Source organism: Plectrocnemia conspersa, unplaced genomic scaffold (assembly GCF_051122295.1).
Source record: "Plectrocnemia conspersa isolate PC_06_02 unplaced genomic scaffold, ASM5112229v1 ptg000005l, whole genome shotgun sequence".
Taxonomy (NCBI): Eukaryota; Metazoa; Arthropoda; class Insecta; order Trichoptera; family Polycentropodidae; genus Plectrocnemia; species Plectrocnemia conspersa.
In genome coordinates this window covers 7,315,777-7,343,202 of record NW_028277169.1, presented here as the reverse complement: position 1 = coordinate 7,343,202, position 27,426 = coordinate 7,315,777, and the positions used below count along the sequence as shown (strand labels likewise).

At 32.4% G+C, this 27,426-nt stretch overlaps 2 protein-coding genes across 10 annotated transcripts in view; one reads left to right on the top strand and one right to left on the bottom strand.

Annotated features, from left to right (window-relative positions):
* The first annotated feature begins 1,102 nt into the window (after positions 1–1,102).
* On the top strand, positions 1,103–9,251 carry eIF4EHP (eukaryotic translation initiation factor 4E homologous protein). 7 transcript variants are annotated; one of them, XR_015809784.1, is made up of 8 exons: positions 1,103–1,293; positions 2,366–2,555; positions 2,622–2,786; positions 2,956–3,078; positions 5,253–5,383; positions 5,867–6,003; positions 6,106–6,183; positions 8,926–9,251. XR_015809784.1 is itself a non-coding variant. In XM_088187182.1 (7 exons), exons 1-6 carry the CDS (start codon positions 1,283–1,285, stop codon positions 6,155–6,157), a joined length of 678 nt encoding a protein of 225 aa, XP_088043308.1. In that variant the 5' UTR covers positions 1,103–1,282; the 3' UTR covers positions 6,158–6,183; positions 8,926–9,251. The 7 variants fall into 7 exon arrangements, 4 of the variants coding, with proteins under 4 accessions (XP_088043308.1, XP_088043307.1, XP_088043306.1 ...); XR_015809783.1 differs by having other exon boundaries at positions 6,262–9,251; XR_015809782.1 differs by lacking the exon at positions 6,106–6,183.
* A 5,346-nt stretch (positions 9,252–14,597) lies between these two features.
* Positions 14,598–27,426, bottom strand: part of LOC148234747 (protogenin B-like) — a 119,345-nt gene continuing 106,516 nt past the window's right edge. The window contains exons 6-14 of one of the 3 annotated variants that reach the window (XM_088187140.1): positions 26,918–27,076; positions 26,491–26,848; positions 25,845–26,099; positions 25,642–25,775; positions 22,853–23,079; positions 22,635–22,785; positions 22,377–22,564; positions 21,693–21,791; positions 14,598–17,254 (exon numbers count right to left, since the gene is read on the bottom strand). In XM_088187140.1, coding sequence (XP_088043266.1) covers positions 16,778–17,254; positions 21,693–21,791; positions 22,377–22,564; positions 22,635–22,785; positions 22,853–23,079; positions 25,642–25,775; positions 25,845–26,099; positions 26,491–26,848; positions 26,918–27,076 — 2,048 coding nt within the window. In that variant the 3' untranslated portion in view covers positions 14,598–16,777. The remainder of the gene's footprint in view (positions 17,255–21,692; positions 21,792–22,376; positions 22,565–22,634; positions 22,786–22,852; positions 23,080–25,641; positions 25,776–25,844; positions 26,100–26,490; positions 26,849–26,917; positions 27,077–27,426) is intronic. The other 2 variants (XM_088187141.1, XM_088187142.1) reach the window with 2 other exon arrangements.

The following is a 27,426-nucleotide window of genomic DNA, read 5'->3' as shown; positions in this document are numbered from 1 at the left end:
CCTCTTTAATATACATAAAAAAAAAAAAATTAGGTTTGATGAGTTTTAGGAACTTCTTTCTCTGGGAGGATCTCACACGTGCGCTCGCCATGGAGGGGGGGGGGCAGCGCTGAAAAGAGCGAACCTGCTCACAGTCTGCAGCGGTCAAAGTACACGGAAGCGCGACAGCGTGCATCACCACACACATCTCTCCTGAAAAACACAAAGACAAGGGAGCGTGACCTGCCCGTTGGCTTTTTCACATCCTTCCTCCGTCTCCAACAAAAGATAGTGATGCCGGGAGACTATCAGTAACTCCGTACCGGGTTACTAACCGCGGTCGTCCATCGGGACGACCCAGGTTGAGACTGGACGCGGACCATCAGCCCTATGTCGATGGGAAGCATGTGCTCAAGTGCTAAGGTCGCTAATGCGCCGAACTCGGCTTACACACGACCTGAGGAAGCGGGTGGTATACCATCTCTCACTGCTTTGTGCGCTCTTGCGTATTATAAGTATGTGCGTGTTTTGAACACAAAAATTAAAAGAAATGGAGAAAAAGAAATATTCTCAGAATTAAGCGACGATAATATTTTTATTACATAGTCCCTATATATGGCAAATAGAAAAAAAACTAAAATTCCTCTTTGGCCGACGCGAGGTGACGGGTGGTAATTAAAATACAGATTGAGCTGCTGCAGTGGTATTTTTATTGAATATTATTACAGTTATATTAAAATATGTAAGAAAGTATCAATAGAACTGTAATCAAGTTTTGCCTACAATAAACCTAAATATAAATAAATGGTCCCTTTACACCTCTATCGGAATTTGATTATTTTGCTGGATAAGCACCAAGGCATTGTGGATCTTATTTTATCTTTGTTCCAAATACATGGCTCCGACTGAAGCAATTCTAAAAAGAAAAGCTCATCACTAGACGACTACACTCAAACTGAAGGAGAACGACTAGTGTGGTAAGTCGCGTTGACTCGGATAACAAATACCGACACGAAGCGGAAGGTAACTTCCAATTGAATTAAAGTGAAATGTAACCTGAATAAAATGAGTAAAGTTAGCGCTTCGTTAGCGGCCAAGATCGATAGCTTCTTGTGCGGAGTGCGGACCTAATCGCGTGCACCTACTCGCCGCTGTCACGTTGTCTTCGCGAGGCATCTTTGGAAATATCGAAGGCAAAAAGCGAGTCTCAGAAGAGAGCCTCGAGGACGCTCGCCACAGCGACAGCGTCCGTCAACTTCCCCAGTCGACATCAACAGCCGCCACCACGTGTTACATTCGGAATATGTCCGAGAGGTATAACCATAAACCGTAACCCCTCGAGACTCTGGTTCTAAAGCGTCAATGAAACTAGCGTCCGATTCTTGTCTTCCATGCGGGTGCGGGTGCGGGTGCGGGGATAAGTCTATTTTTATCTAATAGTCAAATCCCACCCTGATGAATTTGCTTTATACTCTAAACTAGGGTTGCCATCAATCAAAACGTCTAATTTATATTCTCTTTAAAACAACTTATATTTTTTAAGCAAATTAGTTAATCCTTCCAGCGATACGAATAATCGATAAGAGTTGGGCTTCAAAAAAACGCGATAGATAATATCTTTAAAAAGTAATGAAAAAATATGAACAAAAAGTTAAAAACTAATAACAATAATTAAAATATGACTTTCCCACTTTGGGAGATTTCAATTTTAAGCCTTTCACATATTTTGAGAGGATTGACCATCTTAATTATATTAGAAAAAATTACAACACCCAGTGAAGACTTTGCCATATCACTTACTACTAAATTTAACAAATGACTTCTACAAGAGATGTACAATTTCCACTGGTTCATGTTCCTTAACCTAGCTTAGACTTTACTGTAAGGGCATAAGTAACTAATTATTTGCTTGTCAAATTTATTTTACTTTTAATTTCAACTGCTTCATCTTTTTCTCTATTTTTAAGTAAAAATTTGTTTTTAATTTATTAAAAAAAAAAATAAGTTAAAATCATATTAACACTCTACCAATGGGTGGAGTAATTTCTACCTGCTTTGTCCGCTGCTGGTAATCCTTTGTTGTTTAACGACGGGTTCGGTTGTATTTACTAGCAACAACTACTGCGTTTTGTGCTCCGAAATTGTGCTGACAGCACCGAGTATGTACCGTTTATGAAATTTTTGTTATTCCATAAAATAGTTCCACCAAAAAATGGACCAAAGAACTTGAAAGGAACACACTGACAAATATAAAATATCTAATAGCTAATGATTTTTGTCTAGTAAACCAAATTACATTATAAAAAGCTAGAAATTATGTGGCAATTTCTACTTTTGGTGGTTGTTATAAAAAATATTTTGATTTATCATGCGATTTTTTGCGCAGCTTGAAGGAGGATGGGACTGACAGCGCTAGCGACAGTGATGACAATCAAGACCAAGATAGTACCCCCGAACGGCTGTCTCCCGTCGACAATCCTCCTCTCGAAGAACATAAATTGCAATACCCCTACTGGCTGTGGTACCGTCACTCCACTCCGCAGGACCAAAACAACACCTTACAGAATTACGAACAGGTATACATCGCAAGTCATATTTCACTGAACATTTTACATTTTTCACGATAATCTCGTATGCTTCAGTCGCTCATGCTCGTGGGCGAGTGTTCCACGGTGGAGCAGTGGTGGGGGATGTACAGTCACCTAAAACGGACAGACGAACTGCCGCCGGACACGTCATTCCATTTGTTCAAGGTCGGAATACGGCCGATGTGGGAAGACAGCGCCAACATCAATGGCGGGAAATGGGTTTTTATATTTTTTTTTAACAATTTTACTAGAAATTCAAAGAGGATTGTACACTTGAATGATTGATTAATTGCTTAAAAATTATACACCGACTGAGAAGTATGATTCCTATAAATTCAACATTAGCTGTCGTATACGATGATTTTATTTATGTGCCATATTTTTACAGGAAGTTCGAATAAGACGAGGTTTAGGCTCGTGGGCTTGGGAAGAAATTTGCATGGCAATGTTAGGCGAACAATTTGATATCGGCGACGAAATATGCGGCGCCGTTATCAATATTAAGTTATACGTAAGTATATTCTAATTATATGGCAAAAAAATATTATTTTTATCTGCTTTAACCCATTACCTGCCAGATTTTTTTCCGTTCTTTTTGGGATAAATGGATTTTTTTTAAATTAAAAATAGATTTTTATAAATGTTTCAAAAATTAGGGATCATGGCATATGGTGTGTAAAATAAAAATACATTCAACAGTAAAATGCATCTATGCTATTCTTTCATACAATCCTACATTACACTTCGAGCATTGTTTACTTGCATTTATTTGTCCATTGGAATAACTTCTTACTTCTTTAGGAACACGTTTATAAGGACGTGAAGGTTTTCTTGTATTTTTTGGATCGATTTTTAAATTCAACCATTTATAAAAATCGGAATATACCATTTTTTCCTATGAACTTTTATTCCATGTTTATTTATGCTTCATTCTAGTCTCCACACCTCTCATATTTATTATAGTGGTTTAAACAGTGAGGTTGGAGGATTTTTATGTGTTTCTTTTCAGTTATTGACCACCTACTTATTTTTTCTAATTGAAAATACCTTCATAAGTCCATAAAATTTTAAAATAATTGTTGTTAATATTATAATCATTTTAAAATCAATCCTATAGTCGAATTCACCACATATTTATTTTTTAATAATCTTGTCATCTTTTATTGGACATTTATTCATTTGAATACATCGCACTGTGCCAGTAGCAGCAATATTTCAATCCCTTAACATTTTCATAAACTCAAAACGGGTGAAAAAGTTATCGAAGTAGAAAGACTAGTTGGATGGATTATCGATTTCAGAAATATTTCTCATTATGACTGACTGTGCCCGTCTCTTGGTAATCTCCCTCTTGTCTTTCTTGATGTAATTTAACATTGTAGCGATATCCAGTTTCGCCACGACACCCTGCCCGTTGCTTGAATCCAAAACAATTTTAAAAATTTTGTCTAGATTGTTTATTGATTAATTCGACATCGTCATTGAAGTATAAATTTATTTTTATTTCCAAATATCGGTTTCGTGCCTAACATTTCCTTGCACATTAAATAGATATCCTAATTTGTACCTGGGGCAGAGAATGATATCCAGCTAGCAATATAACTCCTAAAAACTTCTTCAGACAGTCCTGTGAAAAATTAAAATCAAGACGGTTATTTTGTGAAGTATACAAAATACTTTTTCTTACTATATATTTCATTATATTTTCGTCAAATACTTCCACATGAGATTTTTCTCTTTAAAACCTGTACTATATTTCTCTTATTATTCAAAATATCATCATCTTCCCCCATTTTTTTTTTAAATTCTGTTCTTATATTTTTTCATTTTAGATTTGGTTATGGAATTCTTCTGAATGTTTTAAGGTTTCCATTGGTAGTAAGCTTGAATGAATTTCTACTTTGCCCGAAACATCTTTTGGATAAGTACAGTAAACCCCCCAATAACACGGTAAATTGGGGGCGTGTAGTTAGGGGACTAAAAAATTATCAGACAATTTTTTGCAATACGAATGTACGAATCGGGCGCGAGTGGTGAGAATCCTCCCTTTGGCTAACTCACACATAAACTAACTGGCATCCAAATAGCACGATTTACCGTGTTATTGGGGGGTCTACTGTATCTTCTAAAATATTTTAATCAATGTCTTCTATATCTTATAAAACATCGATGGTATCGGATTGATGTTCAACAACGTCTATCTCAGCATCTGAATTATCATTATGCATAAAATTTGGATCATTAACTATTTCTCCCAATTCAGCAAGTGAATAAAATTTCCTCGTACACATATTAAAAAAATAATATAAAATGAAATGAATCACATTATGTATAAAATACTTCACGTGGCATCAGCCATGATCCCCAAATGGGAACAGGCAGTAAAACCAATAACCTATAAAATGAGCATGCAGGAGATAACAACCTATAATTTAAACAAACAATACAAAAAGCATGTTATAATATATAAAGATCACTTTATATATTTTTGTGCCTTACCTCTAAATTTTCGCCTCTATCACTTATTACTCCAATTGTAGATTTTTTTTGTGACAATACTGTGTTGCCATTTTCAATAAAAGTCGGGTACCCCAAATGGGAACATGGCAGGTAATGGGTTAAATTGCTTCAATATGTAATGCTATTGTATTTCGATCGATTGAGTTGTTCGAATTGTATTGTAAGGGCGAAGCCCCGGCGGTGATCCGCTTCTGTGGAAGGCAGACTAAATTATCACTGCCCCGTGACTCAAATCCCTCGTATCTCTGGCGTTTTGGAAGCAAAAAGATCTGGACGACTCACCGGAATCTCCATTGGCAAGCCACTTTTTCTCTCTTTCTTGGAAAATAGTCCTTATCAAACAGTCCTTGGCAAACAATCGCCACAAGTGTTTCTTTATATGATGGTCAAAATCCATAATTTTCCAACTCGCGTCGAATATAAGGTAATACTAAAAAATCATTTTTAAATATATTTTTATAAATGATTATAATATCTGTTTTGAAATTATGAATTTTTATAATAGAAAATGAGAATTTGCTGTTTAAATCGCTACATAAAAAAATGCTTAGTATGACTATATTTATTATCATGATAAACTATTTTTGATAAAAACGTCGGTTACAGCATTTAATAAAATCGTTATGGACAAATGTGTCAAATGAAAACTAATGACACATTTGGAATCAACGTATTATTTTACATTTACATCACATCAGGGCAATTTTTTTGTAGCGATTTTAATATAAATAATATTTTTTTAACATACATCTTATTAACGTTCTTCTAAATATTTGCAGGAAGTTCTAGTGGCCATTTGGCACAGAACAGCTACGGACCAAGCCGCGAGCGCGTGCATCCAAGACACAATTAGGCAGGTATTAAACTTACCACCGTGGATACTTTTGGAATACAAAAGGCACAGCAAAAGTTTAAGGTACATATCGGTCTTTTATTTAATATTTTTCATACGCATTTATGTCTCGTTCGTCGACGATTATGCACAAAATGTGAATTCGCACGTTTTTTAATGTCGTAGAGCCGCAACGATATCTAACCAATCCAATTCCGATCAGAACTCGACAAGTTGAGTATTGCTGTACCTCCTGCCTTTAAGGTAAAAAATAATAAAGTAACACATGCACACTCGATTAATATATTGTGATGAATGTATACAGAATGTTGTGTTTTGCAGGGTCCGTTTTAGAGCTTGATCGTAATGGACCGAGCACGGGGGTACGGTGGATAATTATGAAAAACTATAGTCATATTTAATGAGTCTGTATTTTGAAATTATAGTGTGGTTGACGGGGAAGCTTTGGTAAACGAAAGTGTAACTCGGCCCGAATCAGTAACTGCAATTATTGTGTTGTTATATGTTGAACTGTTATTATATATGAACGTACAATGGAATTATGTTAAGTCGATAGTGAAAAATTATAGTCATACGCGACGGGTATTAGATTTAGCCCGATTAAAAGACGTCGGTTACTTTCCTTTGCTATTAATAATGTTGTGGAGATTTCCAATTATTATCCACTTCCCTCACTAACCCGATTCTTACGTTACAACAAGAAATACAGGGATCTATGTGTAACGCGAGAGTAAATCAAGTGTTAAATATGTTCTAAGAGATCGCTATTAGGATTCGAAAAATATTCAATTCCGTGATTTACTTTTCATTACCATTTATCCACCAGTAAAAAGTGTAATATCATTTCAGGCCTTTGTGAAAGAAATGCTGAAAGGGATTTAAGGTCTTTTATATTTGCAACTTAAATTTTTAATCAAATATTTGAACAAAGTATTTACCTGACTGTCGGTCACCTCACTGTCATGAGGTACTGCAGCTAGTTATACATAATTATTATTATTTATTTTTTTTAATTCAAATATTAATTCCTTCGTATATCTTAGTCGACTATTTTGTTGATGTCATATTCTCACAGACTTGACGCCAGTAATGCACTAGTCTTCAACCTGCAAACTTTCCGAAAATGAGTATAATAAGAAAATTCCTACAATATTTTACTGTCAATAATTTTTTCAAAAATAATGTTTTATTAACACATAAAATACTAAACTTAAAAACTTTCTAATGAAAATAAATTATAAGCTAAAATCCTATTTTTCCGTGATTTTACTTTTACAACTTGTGTAATATTATTTCTGGCCTTTGTAAAAACTACAGAAGGGTCTTTCGTATTACGTGACTTAATTTTTTTCGACATTATATTTTGATCAGTTATTTAAACAAACTTATGTACTTAACTAACTGTCGGACACTCACTATCGCGAGGTACCGCAGCTAGTTATGAACAATTTTTATAATAAACCGAAGCAAATGGAAATTAAAAGATATTATTTTTATAAAGTTAAACATTCTAAATTTCGATAAGATACTACTTGACAACTTCTCCAAATTTTGTGTTTAAATGTGCAACTGGATAAACAGTTATGTTTTTTTTGCGCGAACATGTGTATCCAAATCGCTCGGAGTCCATGGGTTAATGAAATCGAAATATTCAAAAAACGAAATTTTTTTTCAAAACTAGATTTGGATGAATCACTGAATTTTTTATTGACAATTTTTGTTTACTCTTTCTTAGAAGGCAATTTTTATGTCTCTGAGAAGTGGTGTTAATCTTTTTTAGCATGGCAAAGGGTCGACTTTATAAAAGATAAATATACCACATTCATGAGCTCTGTTGCTTAAAGGGAAACCTAGTTTTATGCTGTGAATGTGTGTTGATTCGCTTGTGCGATTACATATCATTTATTAAATCGACCACATTTACATTGCTGTCTGTTATAAGCAGAGAATACATTTTTATGGCCGTTATCTACGATAGTCCTGTAAATAATTATGTATTATCATTATTAAACTCAGTTATTGTTGATTCAAATAATATGAAGCTGTTTTTATCAAGTTTTCTCAAAATATACCTGAATTGATTGACTTGTATATATTTTAAAAAAATATTCCAAACAATCTGGCGAATGGGAAGATATATATGGCATTTAACTCCAAAATATGCGATTGTGGCTTTTAATCTGGCTAATTCTAAATGTTTATTTATATATTATAATTATGAGTTTGTCGTATGATATTAAATTTATCAGAGTCAAGCTAAAAACTTCATACTGCAGTTTCAATAAAAATGGATTCAAATAATTTGATCAGAAATAGACGATTATGTTTCACATCTCGAATAGAATATTACAATTATTCTACCGTTGACATTTTTATTTATAATATCGCCTTAATGACTTAGTAATTTTGATATGTAACGACAAATGATATCTAAATATTTTTAATTCCATTGTACGAGTGAGTGAACTTCTGTACAAATTTATTGTTATTTCGTAATAAAATGTAAAATATTGAATTAATAATCATAAACGTATAGTTTTTCTTTGTATCAAAACACATTAGAGAGCTAAAATCAAAAATGCCAATTAGCTTCAATATTTATATTGTTGCCTAATACTGTAAAAATAGAAGCTGAGTTAAAACAAAATAATCACTTTTCAAGTGTCAAAACTCGATACTAAAGCCAAATAAAAAGTGCAAAATAAATCATCGACAGAAAGCCAATAAATTGGCTTTAGTTGGACTAATGCAGACAAATGGAAGCCAATATTTTGGCTTTACGCCTTAATTTATTTTAAGGTTGATTTAATTTAATTTATTAGTTTATTTATTTTAAATAGTTATATTTGCTTTTATGTCCTTTGAACGAAACCCACAACTAGCTGAACATTATCAACAAATACGTGACGAATGAACATTTATGCATTAACGTAGTCTAATTTTCAATTCAGAACGATCTTCTTAATCAATGTAAATTTTCAACAGCATAAAAACTCAAAAGGAGTCGAGGAGTTCACAATCGGAGCGAAACGTGTCTTGAATCCTATCTGGGGGCCAAAGTTTGGACTTGCCTGCCTTGAGAGTACACAAACGGCGCACGTCAAGACGGCCATCGGTGTGCACCGTACGACTCAGAAGGTTCATCGGGCCGAGTGGACAAACGACGTGGATTGTGTCGAAATACGCGACCAGCAGCCTCACAGCCTTCGCGTGCAGCCAAAACCTTACATGCTCATCCATTGGTGCTAAAGAAATAAAGTTTCAACAACAAAAATGTACAATAAACAAATTAAAAAATGAAAAAAAAAAAAGTTTTTTCTTTCTGTATTATTATATTCTTTATTTCAGCCTAAACATGGAATGCTCTACAGTTCATAAAGTTGTAGGAGGTTTAATAATGACCCTTATATAAAGCTACAACAACAAAGATATAGCTAAACAAAACAAGAATGAAATCTAAATTTATAAACACCTAAGATTTTTTTTGAGATAGCAATGCATACTTTTAAAAGTCAATCAATTATCAGTTGCCGCATCATAAATACTCTTAAAACACTTTTATTCATAAGCTTCGAAACGCGCTTTTTAACAGTACATTATTTCTGTACATATACTTTGTAATTATCGGTTGATTCATCCACGAAACAGAATCAAACAGTAACACGATTGGTCCTAAATTGACCTTATATCCAATGTATCCGAGCTTCATTGAAAGACCAATATAAATGACGTGCACAAATTCACTCAATGACTTCTTAAAATATACAAAATCTAGATTATATTCATAAGGTCAAAACCGACCACCGGTTGTAGCGCTGTGGAAGATTATATTCATAAAAAAGCGAAACTCGGTATGAAAAATTTATAGAGCCTCTCGAGCATCTCCTCTAAATTTTACAGGAAAACACTTTTTCGCACCTTTATAAAATCTTGATACCTTGAAGACGAATTAACGCATGGCCTCCAGATTTCTATCTGCAAGAAATCATTTAACAGCTCTATTTACCTTTCGAATCAGTGAGAGATAAAATCCTAATCCTAAACAGTTTTTACACACAATTTGCTTACCTTCCGTTGTGTCGCCAATCATGTAAGTCTTTCGCTCTGCTGCTCCGCCCTGGTGTTCCAGAATTCCTCCCCACATTATTATTTAAAATATACTAGATATAGAAATACCGGTGACTGTCTTAGCAAAATATAATAACCATCCTTATCGATATTACTACGAACTTCTAATATAAAAGTATTGGTTAAAGTATATTCAAACCAAATTTTGGTCAATAGGAGAGGGCAAAAACAATTATCAGTTCTCAGAAGTAAAAATTCACATCAAAAGCAATAAAATCTTGATGGCGACGACATGATTTTATTGCTTTTGATGTGGATTTTTGACTTCTGAGAAGTGATAATTGTTTTTTACACTTTCTATTGGGCAAAATTCGGTTTATATGTTCCTCATTTAATTTATAATATTATTTTAAACAGTCGTATTGTAAACGCCAGATTCTCACTTATTTTAAGTCGTAATATTGCTTTTGACATAGACTAAACAGGGACGTCATTTAGAAGGGGGGAAGGTAGGGGAATTTGGCCAGAAAAATGCAAAATCTGTTAGATATAAATAGTTGATATTTTGGAGACGGAATGTGACAGGATTTTTATTGACGATTTATAGTAACATGTTTATTATATATATATATATATATATATATATATATATATATATATATATGATAGTGAACGGAGCGCAGGGCCGCATCGGCGAGCTGGCCCGCCAGAGTTTTACCAGAATGCTGCCAAGTTTCGGCCATAATAAACCTAAATAAATACATCTATAAATAAACCCCTACAATATTATAAAAATAACAATAAAACAAGCATTTTCATATATTTTGTTTTCAATTATTTATTCGTAATTATAAAAATTAAAATAAATTTAAAAAAATGTACATAGTGGCAGTTTATAACTTTGACAAATTTGTAAACTTGTTAAATTCAATACAAAAAAACATACAAACAACGATTTTAATTTTCAACTTATGTGATGGATCCCTTTCGGTTTAGGCGAATTTTGTTTTATAGTACATTTTTATAGACGCGTTTCATACAACGTCTTCATTATTGTGTCGACAATTTTTTTTTGCATCTTGCACACAAAACCCTGTGTATAAATTTAAAACGATGCAAATATTTCGAAAATTTCCAATGCAATCTTATAGATATAAAATACAAAACAAAACAAAAAAGAACTTTGCCAAAAAAGTTCATTTACACAATAATTATACTTTTATTTTTAAATATATGTTGTAGAAAAATCTAATGTGGTTTTACTTTTATAGTCGAATTCACTAATAGGTTTTACTTTATAATTTAATTGAGCATTTTATAGTTTTGCGAACTCTTTTTTTTTTACTTTTTATTAAATATTTCATATTTTACAAATTTCCGACGTTACCATCTGACAAATTTAAAATCGCCTCTCAATCGGAACCGGAAAACATATAAATTCTTCTACAGAAACAAAATAAATTTTAAACATTTGTAAACAGTGTAAAACAAACATACCCATGAAAATCTATAATCTACAATTAATACTTTGCTAAAAAATAATTTAGCATTTATACAAAACAGAAAAAAACATTATAAATAAACAAATTATATTATATAGCAATAATAATAATAATAATAATAATATAGGTAATTTGTTTTGAGGTAGATAATCGTTCATTCGAACAAGTTTTTGTTTCAAATATATGGAATAACTGCGAGGGTCTTATTGTTGGAATAAAGATCACAATGATTAGTAGATATTGTAGAACAAATTTATATAATAAAATATATGTATATATATATAAAGGAATGTGCTGTTTATTCTTGCTATTGTACGTTAAAATGGCAGTTAAATAATAATTATGAAATGGAATGAAAGCGTCGTTTGCGGTAAGTACATCTCTGCTAATATAACGGCTGCCTCACAATTTTTAGGTTATAATAACATTCAAAGAGCTGCTAAGATTTATATAAAACAAAAAAATACTTAAATGGTAAGAATAAACGATAATTATACTATTGAAAAATTACGAGGTATAATCGTTGATACATTTTTAAAAAAATGAGGAGTGCAAAAGTTATCGAGAAATAATAGTGTTTAGAAATACTGTTAAATAATAACTGAAATGGAACCTTAAAGATATAAAAATATAATATCGAAATTAAAATGTCACATATTCGAGTAAATCATATAAAGAGCGGTCCATACAATAGTACGATCTGGAAACACTGGTTATGTACGGACGTCATACGGCAGAAAACTATGGACTATCCGGTAAAATAAAAATTAAAGCAAATCACCAATAAATATAAATATATAAAAAAAAATATATACATTGTTCATCTCATCACTTATACTTCTGAATAGTTAAGGTATCGGAGTCAGGTATTGCGAGTTGCTTATTAAATTGTATCAAATATTTTACACATCTTTTATACAGCGTTCCATATAATCTACATTTTGTACGTTCCGTTCCATAAATTTGTAACAGGTGATTTGCTCTCTTCGCTCTCAGGATCGGCGTTATTCGCAACGACTCAAAGTTATTGCGAATGACGCTGATCGTAAAATGTACCGATTTTTATTTACTTTATCTTTTATACAAATATAAATAAAGCCCTATTGCTACGTTTACTTTTTTTGCATACTCAACAGTGAACAATGTCTTAAATTTATAACATGTGATCTTAACTTACTACCGTGTTAATTACAAGGAAAATATTTTGATACTTTATACTGTTAAAGGCATTTGGTTGCAACATTTGTGTCGATTCGTACGTGGTAATTACAACGATAAAAAACAAAAGTAGCCGACTCGAAGAGACGTCGAGGAAAGAGCAACGTTCGTTTCTGTCCGGGACAAAGCGGCAATCATCAGACCTTTAATCCAACTAAGAATATAACTAGACTTAATTTTAAAACTATCCCACTAACTTAACGACATACATCTTTCGGCGAATAGCTCTCTAAAATAAAATGCATTACGTTCGCGACAGTAATTGGACCCTTATATTACACTTATTGAACGTATCATATACTTCAATAATAATATATATATATATTTATACAATGTAAAGTAAGACTTTTTTATATTTAGTGTATATGTATATATGCGGAATGAAAACAATTAGTTGAGATTGTGACATAGGCCGTTTTTATAGACATCTTGTTTAACAATCTTTATATATGTATCATATATTAAATAAATAAATCGTTAAATAAACTTATTATATCAGTGAACAAATCATGGTCTTGGACACATTTAAAACAGACATTAAATTTATATATATATATAATATATATATACATATATAAAACTCTAGCCACTTTTACGTCAACCGTAACAATCTGTCTGATGAATTCATACGTTTATTTACAACTAGCTTATTATTATTACAATTAAGGTTTACACACAAAAAAATCACCACCGATGCCAGAGCCCAAATAAAACAATTGTGAACTGATATTGATTCGCAAGGGCGTATATTTAAAAATATACGCTCTCAAAAGATACCCGTATATACAAAAACTATGAGTTTCGAACCTCCGACATCTTTACACAATCATAACCGACCTTATATTCTTTCACAATTAAATAAAATATATGTATTTATTAAAAAAAATAAACAGTCCATGATCATCTTTTATTAAAATATTTGTGATGTTCAAGAAATATGTATTAAACCGTACCGTATGAAATTGTTTAAATATGATTAAAAAAATATTACCATTATCGATATATAAATTGAAATCGAGTAGAGATTTAAAAATATTATTATTATTATCATCGATATACAATTTTGAAATTGAGTAGTGATTTAAAAATATTATTATTATCGTTACTCAATTTTGAAATTGAGTAGTGATTTAAAATTATTATTATTATAAATATCGATGTACAATTTTGAAATCGAGTAGTGATTTAAAAATATTATTATTACCATTGTTCAATTTTGAAATTGAGTAGTGATTTAAAAATATTATTCATCAACTCTGAAATCATGTACATAGTTTAAAAATTAATTACAGTAAGATGGAATGTTTTTTTTACAATTTCGTACAATACGGTGATTTGACGTAAAAACAATATTAAGTCAAAAACGAAAAATTAAACTAATGATTTGAAAGTTCAGGTACTGATAAAGGGGCGACGAGCTCAGTGGCTCATATTCGGTTATTAAAATCAAAATAGCAGATTTTCATGTATTATTTATAATAAACTAACAACACAAACAATCTGTACGAAGACTGTATCGCACTCTTTAAAACAATCTGAAATGTGATCTTCAATCGGGTTGTATTTATGTTGCATATACAGTAATACAAACCAATCATCGTCTTCGTCTTTAACTAAGAGAAAAACTCTGAACTTTAGACTTTTCAGAGGCGGATGTGGCTATAAAAATAAACCTTGCGTAAATCACAGTAAGGACTATAATGGGGATAAAGTGAATTTTGCAGAGGTGAAAGATGCTCAACCACTCAATTCAACTTGTATCTAAAATGGAGAATTTATTAAAAATTTGTTGTGATAATCAAGTAAAGAAATGTCCTGTAGAAAAAAATTCAATATGAAATGAAGTCGAGATACTGAGAATGTTGAAACTTTTGGATGGTTTGACAGATTGCTGTGATTGGCACAGCGAAGCGGCGATTGATGATCAAGAAACAGCTCCCCGTAAAATTTGAGAAAATAACAGAGGATAGACAGTATTACTCTAAAACCATTTATAACTGTTCTGGAAAAGAACTTCATAGCTTTTGAGAAAAGATCAGCTCACAGCGATGCTCGGTGGGAATTGAAGCCACTTCTGATCTATCGATCTGAAATTCTTAGCCCTCTGAAAAAAGCTAATTTTCCAGTGATATGGAAATCCAATGTTACTGCTATTATCTTCGAGAACTGGTTTGATTCTTGAGGCATTACTGTATATCTTGATTGGAAAATAAGTACACTGCCTCAATAGAGCGGTTTGATCTTCGTACGACGAGCGTCAATATAATGTAACGTACAAGTGAGAACGAAACACGGAAAAGAAACCAAAAATCGTTTTAAAACAATAAAAAAACGAGAAAAATGTATATATAATTTCAAATATACCCGCAATCATCCGATTACCTAAACACTAAATCTACAAAATTTAAAATACTAAATAAGTAGGAAAGCTTTGTAGTTTTTTTTTTATTATTATTTTTACGTTTTTTTTTATTTGAAATTATCAAAAATCAATTTCAGCACTAATACACCAACATAGATCAATAATCATTGTACTGCGAGAAAGAATCCGTAACGTTATCTTTCAAAACTCGTCCGAGTATATTGAAAAATATATTTTAATAGTACTTTTCTCCGTAACATGTATTAAAAATATTTTTTTTGCACTTAAAAAATTACACTTTTACAAACACACTTCGATTGCAAATTATTGAACTCGACTTTTGTACCAGTGGTGCATCACAGGTATTATATATTCTTATGTAAAATCGACGGCCACAAATACAAGAAATATTCGATGAACGCGACAAATATCCTATTTGGTATTCGGGATGAATTCTGGGATTCTTTTTTCTAAGAGTTGAAGAAATAAAACAATAACGTTTAACACAACAACAAACAAATTATGCTTAACGTTTATATATTCACAACCGGAATTATACTATTTTTATGCAGTCTCATGAGTTTTAACTCGATAGCGAAATTTAAGCTGAAGTAACAGCGATTAGAGTCGTAAGTAATATAATTTACGATTCGTTGTCATATAAAAATGGGTAAATATCTACAAATGATAGATCGTCGCATAGATTCCGTAGATTTGTTATATTTATTCAAATGACACATTACCGACAAAAAGCCATATAGGTTTCAGTTGACAAGTATAGCCAATACTTTCGCTTCACACCAAAATAAATTTATGTATTGCATTTAATACAATGAATTTTTAAACAACTACTTTGTTTTAAATAATTGTAAAATGGCAATAAATAAAATATTTTTAGTCTGTAATGTGAATAAAAAAATCTTTAGTTTTAAAATATTACGAAATATTGTTCCTATATTTTTTTACTCTTTAAAATAGTGTTATAAATTTTTGAACAAAATATTTCGTTATTTTTTTAATGTTTAATGATGAGTTACTTACTATAAATTTTACCCCAACGACGAGTGAATATTTTAATTACTGTCAATATTCCATAGTTCCGATTGTAAAGTGCAGAATTTATGCGACAATCTAATGTAACTAAAAATGAGATTTAGAACCGAATGCAAAAGCACCTATCGTCTGGTATAAAAACACGCTGGAAAACGCATCTCTTAATACGTAATTTTACATCGAGAATATTTCAATATACCCGGTATAATCAAAATAGCATTAATTAACAAACTTATAATTATAACTATACCTATCGCCTTAATATATAATTGTCAATGTACTTCAGGTATAGCTCGTTTAATAATACAATAAAAATATGTCAATATAAAAAATGTTAATATCATCAATTAAAATCTGCGTTAAAATGAATCGCGATGTAAGATTGCTTTTCGGTGAGTAAACAACTATCTTCTCTATGTTGACTTTATTTTATTACATCGTTCAATCGAGGTAAAGCTCTTCGCGGGTAAAGACGCCGCAACAGCGGCTCCGGGATGGAAAGGAATACGGATTTAAGGTTACGCTCGTACGTTAATCATTTTCACACCTCTCGCTAGCATCCGTCGGCCACACTCACTCTTGTTTCGGTCTCCGACCAAACGTGTAATTTCATTGTCTAGCGGCGGTCGGCTGGTCACCCGTTTGGGCCGAGCGCCGGAGCCAGCCGTCGCGCGCCGCTGTTGCCACGGTAATTCAGGGCGACAGTCGCCTCGATTGTGTTACATTCCGGTCTGAACGTCGCTCTTTCCTTGTCGCCGGTGTTATCGTTTGACTTTGAGATTTCTGAATTTGAATTCCTATCTACTGCGACGACGGCGTCGGTTAACTCTATGGATCTAGAACTAAGCGTAATAATATGATCACATTTTTGCTTTCCGTTCTTCTGCGACTTGGGCAGAACGGGCGTCGTCTCTTGCGGCGAATCAGGACAGGCGTTGTCTTCCGTCGTCGAATTGTCAAAGCTGGGCACCTCCAACGTCGTATCGTTCTCCAGTATCGTCTCCATCGTGGTGTCAGGCTCTTCATACCTTGACAAGTCCAAGGTGCCATCCAACACTGGACCGTATCCTTTGTGAGAGTTTCCATTTGGCAAGAACTTTTTTGATATAAACTAGAAACAATAAAATTAACAGATTACATATTATCAAAAAATGAAATGTTATAATATTATGCATATATTTTTGGATTGTCTCGGACAGTTTGTTACACATAGTGATGTGTGAGTCGGAAATATTCTCGAAGTTAAGTTCTTAATCCCTTTCTTGTTTGCCCGAGTGTTTTTTTTTCCGAGTGAACTCTCATCTCAAAAATCAGCAAATTTCTCAAGAAAATTATCATAGCCTTTTTTTTTTAAAAAATGAAATTTGTAATGAGTATTTTTAAAATGTTTTACAACAGCTGCATAGGAAAGGGTGGGTCCGTGCAAAAAGTTTTAAGTTATTTTAACACTAGATTTACGAAACCCGTCAATTTGACGGATTTGACTTTTAAGATTAAAAATACAAAAAAGATTTTTTTTATACCCCAATCAAAATGTGTTGGTTATTAACAATACAATCATACGCATATATATCACTAGCCCTTTTTTTTATTGCCCTTTTAATTTAGTAGTAATGTGTTGTATATACCTATTTTTACTGACACCCGTCAAATTGACGTGTTATGAAAAGACCCATTGTTTTCCTCCCTTCGCTTGCTCCGATTATGTGCAGCGATGCACTGTTACCCTCAGACTTGTATGCACATTATTAGGTCATTGCTTTCTAAATTTGACTGAAATAGGACAACAACATATAAAAAATAAGATATGTCATCAGTCCTGGCCTAGCAAGCGACTGTTGAACATCGAACACGAAAGTGAATTTTGAAGTGAATTTTATTTGAAAAAAACTCGTTTGCTGTGTGTATCGCGTGTGAAATATATGTACTGTTATTCGATTTGTGATATATATTTTTGTGATTTACGTTTTACTTTCTAATTGAAAATCCTGAGGTATGTTTTTCGAAAACATTTTCATATACTTATATTTATTATGAATATAAATTTATATTTACTTTTTAGAGTACACATTATATCTATTACGTATCAAAAAGATTCTGATTCGACCTATTTTTGTGTGAATTGAGTTTTATTTTTATTGAGTGATAGAGCTTTACTTTCTAACTGATATCGAAATTTCCCAGGTGGGTAATTTGAAAATCTACAATATATTTATTTTTATTATAATAAAAAATATATGTTCATTTATTTTGTAAAGGTTAGCTGTTATGGACAAACATCTAAAAAAAAATGAACTACTACAAAAAAGAATTCGTATAAACGAAGACGTATCTGATACTGAATCAGATGCACAAGTTACTGAACTATGTGAAAGCGATGATGAAATTGCGGAAGAAAACACTGAAAGTGAACTTTCCGATAGCGAAGATGAACATTTTCGTAATATATGTCGTAGCAAGACAACTATGCGTATTCCTTCAGACTCTGAAAGCGAAAGTAATATGGATATTGCTGAGAGATCTTATAATGAGAACAATTTGACAGAAAAATCTTCTGATGGGACTGTATGGCAAATATTAGAAGCAGGTGGAGAAAGTGGTAGACCATCAGCTTACACTATATTCAACGATGTCTCTGGTCCCACTGCCTATGCTAAAAGAAACATCATGCTTGGAAATGTAAGTAGTGCATTCCAGCTCATAATTGATCATAATATAATGGATTATATCAAAACTTGCACTGAAACTGAAGCATGCAAAGTTTTGAAAAAGGATTGGACTATTACAAACTCTCAATTACGGGCTTTTCTGGCACTTTTATATGCCCGGGGAGCATATGAAGCAAAGGCTTTGAAAGCTTCTTATTTATGGTCTAAGAAATGGGGACCTGCCTTCTTTTCGCAAACAATGCCCAGGGACAAATTTATGGAGATTCTTAGATTTATCCGTTTTGATAAAAGAAATGAACGAAGCCAACGCTTGAAAACGGATAAATTTGCTTTAGTTTCCACAATCTGGAATAGATTCATTGAAAACAGTCAAAATTGTTACAAACCTGATGCAAATATTACAGTAGATGAGCAATTATTTCCAACAAAAGCTAGATGCCGATTTCTGCAGTACATGCCAAATAAACCAGACAAATTTGGCATAAAATTCTGGTTAGCATCTGATGTAAAAAGTAAATATCTCATAAATGGTTTCCCATATTTGGGTAAAGATGAAACGCGAACTACCAATATACCTTTAGGTGAACATGTTGTGCTCAAACTTGCTGACCCATATTTAGGTTGTGGGCGAAATATTACGACTGACAATTTTTTTACTAGTCTTTCACTAGCAAAAAAATTACTTATGAAAAAAACTACTTTAGTAGGAACTATACGTGGAAATAAAAAAGAATTGCCGAAAATTGCAAAAGCTAAAAATGATGATATGATTCGATTTTCATCAAAACTGTATAAAACTGAAAACTATGTTCTCACAATTTATAAAAGCAAACCTAAAAAAAAAGTATTATTGCTAAGTTCAAGGCACAAAACAGTAAAAATAGAAAACAGTAATAAATTTCTCCCAGAAACGGTAGCATATTACAATAAAACCAAATGTGGAGTGGATGTTGTGGATCAAATGGCGCGGAAATATAGTGTGAAAGCAGGATCTCGTAGATGGCCTCTACAAGTTTTTTATAACATCTTAGATTTAGCGGCGATAAATGCATGGATTCTATATAAAGGGGTTACTGGAGTAAACATATCAAGAAAAAATTTTATTTTTCAATTGGCCGAAGAGCTAGCAGATGACAACAGAGATGCCCCCGGTACTAGTGCCAACCTACCGTCCAAAATTTCAAATGTCCGTAATCGTAAGTCTTGCCAAATAGGGTTTTGTAAAAAAAATAGATCTAACAATACTTGTAATAAATGTAAAAAATATGTATGTGGAAAATGTACGTTGAAAATTGATATTATATGTAAAAAATGTAAGAAATAAAATTATTATAATAAAAATACGTTGTTTTAAAATTAAATTAAAAAGTTTCATTATAATAAATGTAATTTTAATAAACCCGTCAAAATGACGGATTTCAGTAAAAAAAGGTATATATCTAATGTCAGTAAATCTAGTGTTAAGAGAGTACTGTGACCGAGAAGTGGTTAAAAAGCCTTTCTGTACAAGAACTTGAGTAAAAATAATTAAACATACTGTGACAAGGATGCTATGATTAATGAATGGTACAACCGTTTCCAATATGGCTGCGAAGACCTCGAGGACAACAAGAGAGATAAGCAGCCTAGCACATCGATTACTAATGAAAATGTGAAAAAAATTATGTGACAAATTATGGCATTCAATCAAAGGTCTAAAAAAACACAAAAAAAAGTACGTCAAGTTTTTTTTTAGAAGTTAACAATTTTTTGAAACAAAATGGCGGATCAGGATGGCTAACAAACTTAGCCGAGATGTTTATGAGGAAGTTTTATGTAAAAACTATCGTTGCCACTTAATCGAGAAAAAGTTTTTCCGCTGCCTGCTGCATGACAGCTGACAGCTTTGTGAGAAATTTTTTTTATCAGAAGTTATGTCTTAGTACATCTAAACCAATTATTTTTATCAATGGTTTCAACTGCTGGTGAGGTAAAATCAAAATTAATAATTAAATAATTAATTTTTATTTAAACATTTAATAGCATCTTGAACTTCTATCGTCAGCGGCATAGAAAACATAATGTAGATCAAATTTAATTTATTCAAATCAGTAACGTCATTTGAGGCAGGCAGGTGGTGGCATTGCCCCTCTTGAATTTGGTCAGAAAATACATTTCATTTAATGAAATACTATGAATTTAAAGTCGAAATATTAAAAAAAAACTATCACTGAACGGCTAACTTTTGCCTTCCTCTCTGGAAGAAGTTGAAATAACGTCCCTGATTCTAAACCAGGAATTCTTGAGTTATCCCTCAAAGAAAATCTAAGTAAAAAAGTCTCGAATCTATCCCGAAAATATGTTATTCTAGTAAAATCATATCAGAACACATTTCCACCAGTAGATATATATTTTTACCAGTAAAAATATAATTTATTTAGCAGGTGCTGGTAAAATTATATGATTTTAACTTTTTCATACGTGGTAATATATATGCAATGTGCAAAAATAAATAAATAATTAGAAAAGTAACATACAACATTCTGTTTCCACCCCATATTGTCGCATTGGCCAAAAAATCAAAAGTAGGAAAAAGCCAAGCACCTCCCCTATCTTGAAAAGTTTATATAAGCGCAAACATAGCGTATTCATGACTTTTTGGAATGCACTTTCTACTACTTCGCTTTAGACTTGCGACACACAAGAGTATAGCCGAATTCACACCACATTGGAAGCTTATAGCAATTACAGGTAGGAGTCGCACAATGAACCATAAAGAATGGAATGGTATTCTGTAAAAGATTGACACTAGCGAAAATATACGACCTAATTTAGAATTACATGCCAAAGATTTCCGAGATAATCCAATACAAAATTATAAAAGTTTGTGATCATACTCACGCGAGGGTTCTCCGTAATATTCACGTGACCGTTCAAAAGAGCCACTTCGTCTTTGCGTTTCTTTGCGTTTGAAATACCATTCATGTATACGACTCCTCCCTAAATAATTATACAAAGAAAAAATAATAACATCTTCCAAATTCCAATAGACATATTTATTTTGTAAATATATGTGTAGAGCCTTTAAATTAAAATCACATAAATAATTAAAAAATAAAAAGTAGTGTCTTTTACTTAAATTCAATAGATATGTCAGTTGCAGCATGTTTATTTTACTCATTGATAATATAGACGAAGTATGTATGGTTGTATTGAATTAAGATATTAATTTTTATAAATTTGAGAGAGTTATCACAGCATAAATTAACCCATAGGGTTGGTAGTCTTATTATGCTGCTGAGGAATATGGATTCACTAAAACTGTCAATGGAATGTTTCTAGCTCTACATTTAAAAGCAAGCATATGTTCATTCTCAGAATCCATTAATTCATCAAAACAGCTTCAAACTAGAAACAAACCGCAGTCAAAATAAAGCTGATAAGTTGAGAAAAAACAAACTAGCTACTTCTATGCCCTGAAATTTCATGGGAAATATTAATGTGCATTTAAGAGATTATACAAGGCACACAATGACACCGAGCTCCTAAATTGATTTATATTTATATTTTCTATACGAACAATACCTTCGTGTCCACGTGGGCTGATGGACTGACAAGCTCTTGGCACTCGTAATCAGATCTTCCGACCCTGTTCGTTCTGATTTGAGAACTCTGCGCGTTCTGCGAATTGTGAATCTTCTTATGTTGCCAAAGCAGAATTCCTCCCAAAAAAATGAAGCACATACTAGTGACAAAGACTCCCAGTATAATTCCTGAAATGTATAAAATTTATACAGTCCGAGTTTAAGCAATCGAACGTTTAGTCAGCAAATGAATACAAACCTAAGTGCTCATCGGATAACGAGGCCGAATTAGACATGTTCAGGTTTTCCTCTACTTTTCCACCTTCAGGTATAAAGACAATAGGTCCTTGTTCTTCTCCCATGAGCGAAACCATGATGTAACACGGCTCATTCAAATTTACATCCGTTATCTATAAATATAGATGTATCAAGGTTTTCAATCATGTAACCTTAAAAATATAACAATATAATACTAACCTCAGTTTGTGTGGTGTTAGTGACGTTCTTAGACTTCCAATCTGTGATTAAAGCAGTCGGATTGTTGCTGTAAAACACAGTGTAGACAATCGATTGTGGACTTTCCACTCTGTCTTTATTTTTCAGATAGGCGTCAGTCGACGTTCTATTCATATTGGAGACCCAAGAAACTTTAATTGTTCCATCGTTGGTTATTACCCATCGGACGTCGACTACGGAATCTGTTACTGAAAACAAAGTAATTCATTAATTAAATTAATCAAAGAAATAAAGAATCAAAGCTTTCCGAATAATTTGACCAAACATCGAAGAACTCAAGATTGAAGATATAATGTTGAAAACGTAGATGTGATAGAAAGCATCGAAGAACGCAAAGGATTAATGAGCTGGCTCAACAGTAGCTAGACCAGATCTTGTCGTTTTTGTGATTTTTTTGTTAAGGCTTTGACGATTATCTGAAATATGCCCGACTGACCGGTGATTGTTTTTTTTTACTTTTTTTACACAACAGCTATTGTGACAACTAGTGGTGTAGTGGAGCCAGAGCATCGCCCTGGTACTTTAATTGTAATGGAATTTACATTTAAAAAATATTTTGATATTAAATAATTCGTATAAAATTTTATATAGCAAATATCGTGAGATACGAGAATGCAAAAATAAACATATAGCATAAAAAACTTGACAAACTCTCATTCTGACATTTGGCGACTATAACCAATTAGGAACTAAGTATGACAGTTACTCGCTCGAGGATGGATGTATTTTTGCTGGCATGGAAATATAATTATTTCTTTGTATAATTTATACATAAAGATCATAAAATGTCACCGGAAATTTCATTCAAGCACAAAACAAAGGAATAAAATAAAATATATCTTAATATATTGGATTCTCGCCTCTTTTGATTTTAAACTGCAAATGACAGAAATTTAATATTTAAATTAATTTTTCATGCAAGAAGCAAGTCACTGATAAAATAATTTTACTGATGTAACTGTGTTGTGTGAAAATCAAGCGGCAAAAAATGACTCGACAATTAAGTGTTAAATAAATTGTTTCAGATTTTGTCTAATCATTATCAAGTGACATAAACAGATGTGAACACTTATTATTTATTCTGTAGTTACATATATTTTATTCAATTAACAAATTGCAATTTTTTTTTCAAATAAGGATGAGTGAAGAACGTTAACATTTTTAATTAAAAGAAAAAAAACATCATTAATAACTGAAAACGATTATAGAGAGTGCACCGATGAAGCAAATAACATAAGTGAAGTGAATAAAATAGGCGAGTCAAATAATAAAGTGATTAAATAAATAAACCAAATGATTAAAAAATAAACGAATTAAATAAAACTAATGACCCAAATGTTATTAATAAAGAATCTGCATCAATTTCATTGCTAAAAAAATCTGAAAATGAATCATCAAATCAAAATTTTCAAAACCAGTCTTCCTGGCCGATTGTTTAGATCAGTGCTCTTTAACATCCGCGGCCTGGCGAAAATGGGAAAAATGTTTCAACCCAAAATAAAAATCAATGTTAAATAGAATATTATTTATTTAATCTAATGCTATAAAATTAAAATTTTTTGTTAGTGCGACATCTGCTGCTATTTTTGCATGCGTATTTGATATAATTTCTTGTGGACCGGCATTGGTCCGCGAACCATCAGGTTGAAGACCACTGGTTTAGATGGCATTCCCAAAGAAAAAATATTTCTGCTGAAGTGAAAATTGCTATTTGTACTTTACTTAATAAAGAAACTCATAATTTTCGAGAAATAACCCAAAAATTCAAAGTGTCTCATACATCGTGATGAGAATAAAAAAATGTTAGCACTTGGACAGCAACCATATATGTATATTACAACGACAGAAAATTTATTTTTATTGCATTGCGAAAAAGGCAGGTTAGAAATGAAAGTATAACATCTATTTTAAATGATGAAGAAAATAAATATCTAAGAGAACTTTACAACGTCGATTATGTGATAAAAGCCACGACTAGCAAATGTGATGAAAAAAAACGTTTCGAATGGGCCAAGCATCATCGAGATTAGACTACACGTGTCTTGAAATTATGTTTTACAATGATTTTTATTTAATTTTTTTCAATTCATCCTATTCATTTTTACTGTAATTTATTTTGTATGTTTGCTTCTGCAATGAGACAATCATGCGCACGTTGACCGAACAAAGCGATAATGTGCATAGGCGACATTCGGAGAAGTGTAAGGAAGAATGTATAGAGTCGTAAAACATCCAAGTTCAGTGATGTTATGGTTTGTTATTAGCGACAAGGGTGCTAGATATTTTTACCCATATTTTATTGATAAAAACATGAAAAATAGTGACTATATTTATGCAAGATGCAGCTCTCTGTCACACCACAACAAGTTGTACCTTCGCCAGATAATTCACCTGATATAAATCCAATAGAAAATTTTTGATTTAATCCATCGTATACAAGCACCCAAATACTAATTTAGACATTTTGAAAAAAAAACATTTAAAACTAACTACAAAAAAATAAAAAAATATAGCGAGTATAGAGTATGCCTAGAAGAATACTTGAAGTAATAAGAGAAAGATGGTGTTACTAGATATTATTTTTTTATATTAAAATTATGCAAAAATAAATTGTTTGTGTAAAAATATTGTTTTTACTTTTTTAAATTACATTAAAGTATGTAGAAACTAAAAAGATAATGTTTGGTCCAATTATTTTGTCACACCACTTTATATTTAAAAATAAAATATTGCTATGTATTAGGCCTTACCATCGTGTTTTGTGCGGCATACAAAATTTTCGCTGAAAGGTCCACTGTCCAGTTGGTTTTGCAGCACCAACTGTATTCTAAAGGCGTATAACGTGCTCGGCTTCAATCCAGACACTTCTATCCAATTAATTGAGCTGTAAAAAAAAACATTTTAAGTATAACACTACTGCCAGATTGTACCTTTACATCAGCGTTCAATATACCTTTGAACACAATTTTCGTTATTGGCAGTGCTTATTTCGTCGTCCACCGTCTCTTCGTAGTAAGGGGAGTAACAAACAGTGAAATAGTATCCATTAGGATTAGAATCGGCCGTTTCGCACTTCCATGTGATGTTAATAGTGTGAGGTCCTGTCGCGTAAGCACTCACGTTCGTCAGCTTTGGAGGGTACCACTGCGTCCAATTTTTGGAAAATCCATCCAACTGACTAAGGTTAGTTTCATTCAATTCGACATCACTGAAAAATAAATATTGTGTAAAAAAATTATGAACAAAGCATGTACAAATAAATAATGACCACACAACAACCATGAACAAAACTTATTGTACTTATACAATGTATTGTGCTATCGTCGAAACAATATGCATTATTTTGTTTATCATATTCGGGATTTTTGTGACCATCGAGAAACAATCATAATGGTTTCATTATGGAAGACATACTAATGCTTCATTAGAGGCAGAATTTGACAATACGACCTAATTGATCTAAATAAACATTTTCTCCATTCATTCAAGCAATACAATAATATATAAAAATAAGTTGACACTTGCATTCAACACCGCCGCCAGATACTGACACCTGAATTTCATTCATATAAATAATAAAAAAATAATTTAAAACATACCGTGACATATTAAAATGAGTCAAAACAAAGTTGATGCCCATCTTTTCCTCAATCATGAATATTTGATCGGAGTACGGCAGCGTCTTGTTCCCAGAAGACCACACCAGAGCGCTTAAGTTCTGTTTGAGCCAGGTGTGCGACGTTGACGCCAGCATTCGGTATTCAAACTTGTCAGGCAAATTGACGTCCATTAAATAGGTACTGGTGTTTTTAGGTAAAGTTATCTCTTCAAACACGTCCTCCGATTGGGAGTGCCGCAACTGTAACTTCCACTCAACGATGTTCGGAACTGCTTTGGCGGTTTCCCTCCACGATAGCAGCACCGAGCCGTTCGTCAACGAATAAAGGATCACAGGGACTGTGAATATAAAATATGACATTATTGGTAATTCTAATTTTGAAGAAATGATCTGTATTGTATATGTACCTCCTTGGCCGTGACACACGACGTGATTCGACTGATCGCTGGCTCCTCGCTTGTAGTTGTAAGCCTTCAAGTAAAACTCGTACCTTTCAAACGGAAGTAGCTTTTTCATATCGGCTGAATTGGGAAATTTCCATATTTCTAGATGTTCTTCTCCAGCATCTATAAGAAAATATTGATCCTTTATTGAACGTGTAATTTTTGCATCAATATGTGAATCAAGAATTTCATTGAGTCTCATATAATTTTACTAGCGCCTATTAGTTAAATTATATTTTCGCTAGTAGAAATATATATCTACTGGTATAAATGTATTTGGACTTCACTAGTGAAAATATTTCCCCTAATTTTAAAATAGTGTATAAGCTCGGAGCATAGCGTACTGAATTCACTTTCATCAGAAACTTCCACCAGAAAGACAAACTTGCATTGACCGAGACGATTCTTGGCAGACCGAGAAAATAGCTATTCACTTCACTTCATTAAGATGTTACCAGAGTCTAAGAGTTGAA